General features: G+C 39.0%; 1 protein-coding gene across 1 annotated transcript; it reads left to right on the forward strand.

The window, feature by feature from the left end:
* The first annotated feature begins 504 nt into the window (after window positions 1-504).
* LOC134248841 (uncharacterized) lies at window positions 505-4,470 on the forward strand. The gene has a single exon (XM_062731212.1). It carries the CDS (start codon window positions 505-507, stop codon window positions 4,468-4,470), a length of 3,966 nt encoding a protein of 1,321 aa, XP_062587196.1.
* Window positions 4,471-8,022: the final 3,552 nt, after the last annotated feature.

Below are 8,022 nucleotides of genomic sequence, written 5' to 3' on the forward strand. Positions count from 1 at the left end.
GAAATTTTGATTTTGACTTTGTTTATTTTGTATGTTTCAGTTCAAACTTTCACAATGTCGCACATGCCAAAGTGGATGTCCGAGCTTATCGAGAAAGGGTCAAGTGTCAAGGAGTGTTTAGAGATGTGGCGTCAGGAGCAGGAGGCCATGAGAGCTGAGAGAGATCAAGCTAGAGCTGAACGAGAGACAGTAAGAGCAGAAAAGGAAGCTGAACGAGAGCTTGAGAAAGTAAGGTTAGCTCATGAAAGAGAGGAGCGTCAGGCTAAGAGAGACAGGGATAAGTGGGAAGCTGAGAAAGAGATTAAGTTGAGAGAGTTAGCTCTTAAAGAGAAAGAGTTAGAGAAGAGTAAAATTGGTCCCTCCCCCCAAAGTGTTCACACCCCTAGTGTAAAGTTGCCCAAATTTGAAGAAGGTCAAGACCCGGACGTTTTTATAAAATAAATTGAGAAAATAGCGGGGTTACAAAAGTGGGATCAATCTAAATGGGCGGTTCGTTTAGTCCCAATGCTATCGGGTAAGGCTCTTGAAGCTTATTCTAGATTGTCAGATGAGGATAGCGATAATTACGATGCTATAAAAACTGCTATTCTTAAAAGGTATGAACTTACCTCAGAGGCCTATAGGGATAAGTTTAGGCAGTGTCGACAGTCCAGTGATGAATCGTTCAAAGATTTTGTGGTTAGGACAGAGAGGTTCTTTAATCATTGGTGCGAAAGGGAAGAAATTGGTTCAAACTTTCATAAGCTGTTTGATTTGATGTTGAGAGAACAGGTGATAAGAAGTTGTTCAAAAGAGTTGCAACTGTGGGTACTTGAACACAGTCCAAAGTCTATAAAAGAAGTTATAACTTTGTCAGAGTCATTTCAGGTTGCGCATAAAGGCAGTAATTCAGGCGTTGGTCGTGGTAATGCAGGGGAAAAACCGGGTGCAAGACCAAATAAGTTTGGTTCGGTTCAGTCCCAGAAAGGTAAGTTTATCTCGCCTTCAGATCAGAGGAGATGTTTTAAGTGTGACAAGGTCGGACATATTGCTCCGAATTGTCCATTGCGTAAAGTTCAGTCAAAATCTCCTCTGAATCAGAAACCAGGTAACCACAAGTCTAATGAACAGTTTGGTTTGTGTCTAGATGAGACAATGACAGTATCTGAGGATTCTGATAGTGTTCATGAGAATAAAGTGGTGGTTAAGTTGTCTGGTGTATCGATTACTGATGATTCTGCTTTAGAATTAAGTTGTGAAACAGGTTTAGATTTGGTGAGTGGAGAAGTCGGTGGACATGTTGTCTCAGTTTTAAGGGATACTGGTTGTTCAACGGTGTTTGTCAACAGTAAATTAGTTTCAGATGAGGATAAGACTGGGAAATCAAGGGTAATTACTCTAGCTGACGGTACGAGGAGATCTTGCAGTGAGGCAATCGTAAGTGTGAATACGCCATACATTTCAGGTAAGGTACACGCTCTATGTCTAGATTCTCCTTTTGCTGATGTTATTATTGGCAACAATGTGAGCATTGTAGTACCTAAGGAGGCAGACCCTTTACCCAGGATGGAGAAGGTGGACACAGTCGAAAATGACGCATGCGGAGCGGTCCAAACTAGATCAGAGCTAAGGAAACAAGAGAGGGCAGAAAAACCAAAAACGGATGATTTGAAAGCATCGAACACCGAAAATGAAGGTATGTGGTGTAACAGGGAGGAATTGATTGAGCATCAGAAAACTGATGAGAGCTTGAAGTCAATTCTAGATATGGCACAAAATGGTCCATATGAGGGTAAGTCATATTTCATATTGAAAAATGATTTATTGTATAGAGTTTTTGAGAAGAAATCTGACGAAAAAGTCTTCCAGATTGTAGCTCCAAAGAAATTGCGCAATGGTATTATGTCATTGGCTCATGACACACCATTGGCTGGGCATCTTGGAAACAAGAAAACCAGAGAACGAATCCTGCAAAACTTCTTTTGGCCGGGTATGTATGTGGACATATCACGTTATTGTAAGTCATGCTCTATTTGTCAGAAGGGGATGCAGAAAGGGAGAACACCAAAAGCAAAACTGGTGCCAATTCCAAAGATAGACGTTCCATTTTCCAGAGTCGCCATCGACTTTGTGGGTCCATTACCAATGACAGAAAAGAAAAACAGATATATTTTGGTATGTATGGACTATGCTACTAGATTTCCGGAAGCATTTCCGATGAAAACTCAAGACGCAGAAAGTGTGGCAAATGCGCTTATGGAAATGTTCTCAAGAGTAGGCTTTCCTAAAGAAATTTTATCAGACCAGGGAACAAATTTTATGTCATCACTCATATCAAACCTGTGCAAAATGCTAAAAGTGCGTAAACTGTCAACTACCCCTTATCATCCTCAAGCTAACGGGCTAGTAGAACGATTTAATGGGACTCTTAAGCAAATGTTGAAAGCATATGCAGTTGTAGAGCCATTTAAATGGGATGTTCATTTACCATATGTACTCTTTGCCTACAGAGATGTCCCAAATGAAACGACAGGTTTTACTCCCTTTGAACTTCTTTATGCCAGACATGTCAGGGGTCCACTAGACATCTTAAAGGAGCAGTGGGAAGAACCAACCGAGGAACAAGCTTCAGTCCTAAGTTATCTCATTGAAACACGTGAACGAATGGAGACGGTACGTAAGTTGGTAACAGAAGTGGAATCCCAGGCAAAGAAGAAACAGAAGAGATATTATGACAAAAACGCCAGGAGCAGGAATTTTGAAGTAGGTCAGAAAGTTTTAGTGTTATTGCCAACAAGTACTTCGAAACTATTGGCGCAGTGGAAGGGTCCATATGAGGTGACAGAAAAGGTAAGTCCAGTTGATTTCAGAGTCAGGCTGTCCAAAAACAAAGAAACTGTTTATCACGTCAATATGCTGAAGGAATGGTTTGAGAGAGAGTCAGAGGAAAACAGTAAGTCTGAAATAATGGCATGCTTGAATGTTATTTCCAGTTTATCTAGCAATGATGTTCAGATAGAAGACGGTGTGGTATCGGATAAAGTCCCGGCCCTTCAGCAGACAGAATCGTCAGCCGACGTACTGTATTCAAAAGACCTCACCACAGAGCAAAGGGATCAGATTCAGAGGTTAGTGGAAGAATTTGGTGATATTTTTACAGATGTTCCCAAGAAAACGCCTTTGACGAAACACTCAGTGAAAACGTCTACAGATGTGCCCATCCATATGAAACCATACCCGATTCCATATGCCTTACAAGATCAAGTGAAGCGGGAGTTACAGCAAATGATGGATCTTGGTATCATTGAGGAAACAGACAGTCCTTATTCAGCACCAGTCGTCCTCATTAAGAAAAGTGATAAGTCGTTGAGATTCTGCGTCGACTTCCGGGAGTTGAATAAGGTAACTGTATTTGACCCAAGACCAATGCCTCGAATAGATGACATTTTGATTAAGATCAGTAAAGCAAAATTCATAAGCAAATTGGACTTGACAAAATGTTATTGGCAAGTGCCATTAGACGAGGATGCAAAACGGAAAAGTGCATTTGTAACTCCATTTGGACATTTTAGTTTTACAGTAATGCCGTTCGGGATGGTGAATGCACCGGCCACTTTCGTTAGACTGGTAAGTAAAATTCTTACAGGGCTGGAAGATTTCACAGAGGCTTTCATTGATGATATTGGTATCTATAGCAACAGCTGGACAGAACACCTTGAGCATCTGAGAACAGTCTTTTCAGCGTTGAGGAAAGCGAACTTAGCAGCTCGACCTACAAAATGTGAGTTTGGTTTCAATGAACTTTGTTTTCTTGGTCATACTGTAGGAAGTGGAAAAATCAAACCAATGATGTCAAAAGTAGAATCCATTCAGAACTGTCCCATTCCGACAACCAAGAAAAAGGTAAAGTCATTTTTAGGTATGATTGGGTTTTACCGGAAGTTCATTCCTAATTTTGCCACTTTAGCACTTCCGCTTACAGACTTGACGAGCAAGAAAACACCTAGCAAAATCAAATGGACAAGCGAACTTGATCACTCTTTCCAAGAACTAAAAGGTAAGTTACTATCAGAACCAGTTCTTCGAAGTCCAGATTTCAGTAGATCATTCATTTTGCGCACAGATGCAAGTGCATTCGGGGCAGGTGCGGTGCTAGAGCAAGAGTTTGAAGACGGTAAGCATCCAATTTGTTTTCTTAGCAAAAAGTTCAGTCCTGCGGAGAGAAATTATGCTGTAGTAGAAAAAGAGTGCTTTGCTATTGTGTGGGCGGTCCAAAGTCTCAGAGTCTATTTAGAAGGTAAACCATTCAAAATTGAGACTGATCATGCACCTTTGCAATGGTTACAAAGGTCAAAATTATCAAATCAACGTTTGTTACGTTGGAGTCTTCTTTTGCAAGAGTTTGTGTTCTCGATTAGGTATATTCGTGGTACACAGAATACAGTAGCAGACTCACTATCGAGGTTATGTTCAGATGATGTGGCTGAGTAATTATCTGAGATTACTTTTGTTGCAGGTATATTGTATATATAATGCTTTGTTGTAAATAGTCTGAGTTTGTTTATTTTAATTTTCAGTTTGTAGGTTTGGTCGGACTAAATGGTCTTTAGTCTTATAAGGGGGAGGTATGTAACAAACTGAAATTCTTCATTACATTGTAAATAAATCCCCTGGGTTCACCCTTCCGGTAACTTGTTTAATAATCCTGTGGGGAGCCCTTAAATTCCGTTAGTTCCCATAGTAACATAGCAGCCCTGTGGGGAGCCCCTAGTTTTACTTTAAATAGTAAGGTTAAAGCGTGCTCTGGGTAGTACCCGGGAAAAACATCAGCCGATAGACGTGTTCGTCTAGTGCTACCAGGGGGCCTGTCCATAGAAAACCACATGGGTCTTATGCCTTATTTTCATGCCTAAAGTCTCTCTACAGAATGTTACAGAGTATGTAAACTGTCAGGTACTGAAATTCTTTATTTGAGAGTAGCCATTTCCATGTTATGGTGTGTGACAGAGACCGTAGCGTGTGAGTGAACTATGGCGGCCCGTACGACACATCTCTAAAACCAGTTCTGTGAGTTACTAGTATATCATCGGGCGGTGACCCTCGTTGAACATTTCATTATCTGAATTAAAGTCTTTATATGAACGAAACATTGTGAAAGTTTGAGAATTATAACTATTGTGAATTTGGAAATAATTCTGAATATTTAGTTTCATTGAAAGACATTTCAAAGTGTTGAGCCTGGCGTCGGACCATTGTCTCTGGAACCCGAGAGGAACCCAGGGTGTCATGCATCCCGTTATTAATTAACATTGTTCCGTGTAGCCATACTAATAGGAAACTGGAAAAATCGGTTCTCAGAGGATTTCCGCACTTACGGAAGGACCAGGGCAAACGGGACCAATTCATACCAAGGGCCATGCGCACTGACTGAGGACCAGGACCAACTAACAAAGACATTTTCAATTTATTTTATTTTTGTACATTTTTCGGTTACTTTTCTTTGTTAAAATTTCTGTTTATTTTGTTCTTTAATTTTGTTATTAAATTTTGCTAAAATTTTAAAGTTCTTCTTTTGATTTTTGTAAGTTCATCAGGGTGTATAACCCACACCCTCACAGGGCCCTAGGGGGTACCCCTTAACAGATTTCTGCAGGGTCCTAGGGGCTGGAAGGGTCTAGTTAGCTTACCTGAACTTTGATGTTTTTCATCATTGTAGATTGGGAAACGGGAAAAGGGCAGCTATTATACGCCTTATCCTTGAAGTGTTCATCAAATAATTATTGGGGCAAGGTAGAGGGGCCCTAGGGCTATCATTTGCCACTTTCAGAATGGGGCTGTAGTGGCACCACCCAGTGGTGCCGAGTGCGTGGGGCATATTTCCAGCATTCATATCTTATTCATTGTCGGCCTCCTGAACAAACTAACACAGGGGGTGGGTAGGGGGCCCTAGGGGGTACCCCTTGACAGATTTCTGGAGGGTCCTAGGGGCTGGAAGGGTCCAGTTAGCTAACTTGAACTTTGATGTTTTTCATCATTGTAGATTGGGAAACGGGAAAAGGGCAGCTATTATATGCCTATGCATATCTAATATCACCTTTAACTTCGACATAATCTGTCAAACTGAACGCGACATTTGTCGCAAATTTGAAAACAAAGTATAGACATGGCAGTTCTATTGTATCCTAGGCTTTCAATTATTAGCTCGATTTGTTCAAAGATTAAACAAATTTAAATAATTTGTTTTTAAAGAAAATCTGCAATTTTATTATACACCAATCGTATTTCTGAAAACTATTTAGTACGGATTACTGTCTTGTTGAACCAGGAAGTTGGAACTCTTGACGTAGTGTTTAGAACGTATCCCTGACAAGCAGAAAGTCGTGAGTTCGATACCAGCTGGGATGTGTTTGATTTTTTTTTAAGTTTTTTTTTTCTTATTTCTTCAACCCAAAGACCTTTTAAAGTTCGAAAGGCCACATGCAGGAACAATAAGATTATCAGTATTTTGTTTTTCTTTTATGCATAAGGGTTTTTTTTTTCATTGGGAAACATTTGTTTTTGTATAAATATTATATTAAAAATTATTAACAAGTTTACATAATGATTACTAGTATTTTATTTTATTTTTGCATAGGATTTTTTTTACTTTAATGAAAAAAATTTGCACATGCATACATTTTATTTCTTATACCGGTAATATTATTTACAAGTTCACATCATAAGTTTCACGTTTGAAAAATCTTATTACCTCTAAAAAGTGCAAAGTTTCGATGTTGAAAATATGAGTCCATCCTAAAATCTTTATTTTATATTGCCAGTTTGCACCTCATTATGCCCCCATAAACTAAGTTTTTGTGGTATATAGTTTTTGCCGTGTCCGTCCGTTTGCATCTCTGTCTGTTTGGCCGTGAAAATTTTAATCTTGTCCTTAACTTTTGGTTTAATGAGGCTATGACTTTCATATTTCACGTGTGTACTCCGTGTATCAAGACTTTTCTTTTTGAACCACCAAATTTGACCTTTTCACCTTGACCTTGGAGTTTGACCTACTTTTAAATTTTTTAGCCTTGTCCATAACTTATGAACGGTAAAGGTCAAAACTTCCATCCTTTACATACTCAGTATGTATTCTATGTGACAAGACCTTACATTGGATACTAGTTACCTTGATCTTTGGACCTTGACCATGGAGATTTTTATACTTATGAACAAGATGCATTTTTGAAACACTATGCGCCCGGCGGTTAAGTAAAAAAAAACAATTTTATAATATATAGGTAACAGTCAAGGTCACAAAGAACTTGAATAGTGAAGCATGCATACTAAATATGCAGTTTTTATCTCTCATGGTTCCAAACGAGTTATTTTTAGCATATAGGACACAATCAAGGTCACAAGGTCATTGGCCTTGGTGGCACGTGATGTGCTTCATTAGTGAAGTATATATTTCAAATATTGTCTCTATCTTTCTTCGTTCAAAAGTTATGGCCAAGGTTAAAATTGCAGACAAAAAAACTGTATTTAGCGTATACACTGTAGGTCACAGTCAAGGTCACAAGGTCATTGGCCATGGTGGCATTTAAAAGAGCTTAAGCAGTGGTGTATACATACCAAATATGAAGTCTCTATCTTTTATGGTTCAAAATTTATGGCGAATGTAAAAGTTTGCAGAAAAAAAATATTTTTAGCATATAGGTCACAGTCAAGGTCACATGACTTTTGAACACTTGGGGCTAGTGATATCGTACTTCACTTATATAATCCTTCATTGGATACTATGAACTCTGACCCTTTGACCTTGCAGTTTGACATACTTTTAAAAAGTAAAGCTTAACCATCACTTTTGAAGGGTTAGGCGAAGTGCTTTCATACTTTACATATTTAATCCTTGTGACACGACCTTTCATTTCAAAGCAAGACCTTTGACTTTCTACTTTTTAACATTTTTCCTTCGCCATAACGTCTAAAAGGTAAGGTCTAAGGCTTTCATAATTTACATATGTATTTTTGTGGCAAGACCTTTCATTGGATATCAATGACCTT

This window comes from Saccostrea cucullata, unplaced genomic scaffold (genome assembly GCF_032062105.1).
Source record: "Saccostrea cucullata isolate Sc308-1 unplaced genomic scaffold, CSIRO_AGI_Scuc_v1 ctg1854, whole genome shotgun sequence".
NCBI lineage: Eukaryota > Metazoa > Mollusca > Bivalvia > Ostreida > Ostreidae > Saccostrea > Saccostrea cuccullata.

Excerpts from the sequence above, each read along its gene's own strand:
- LOC134248841 (XM_062731212.1), top strand. The coding sequence starts at position 505 with ATGCTATCGGGTAAGGCTCTTGAAGCTTATTCTAGATTGTCAGATGAG.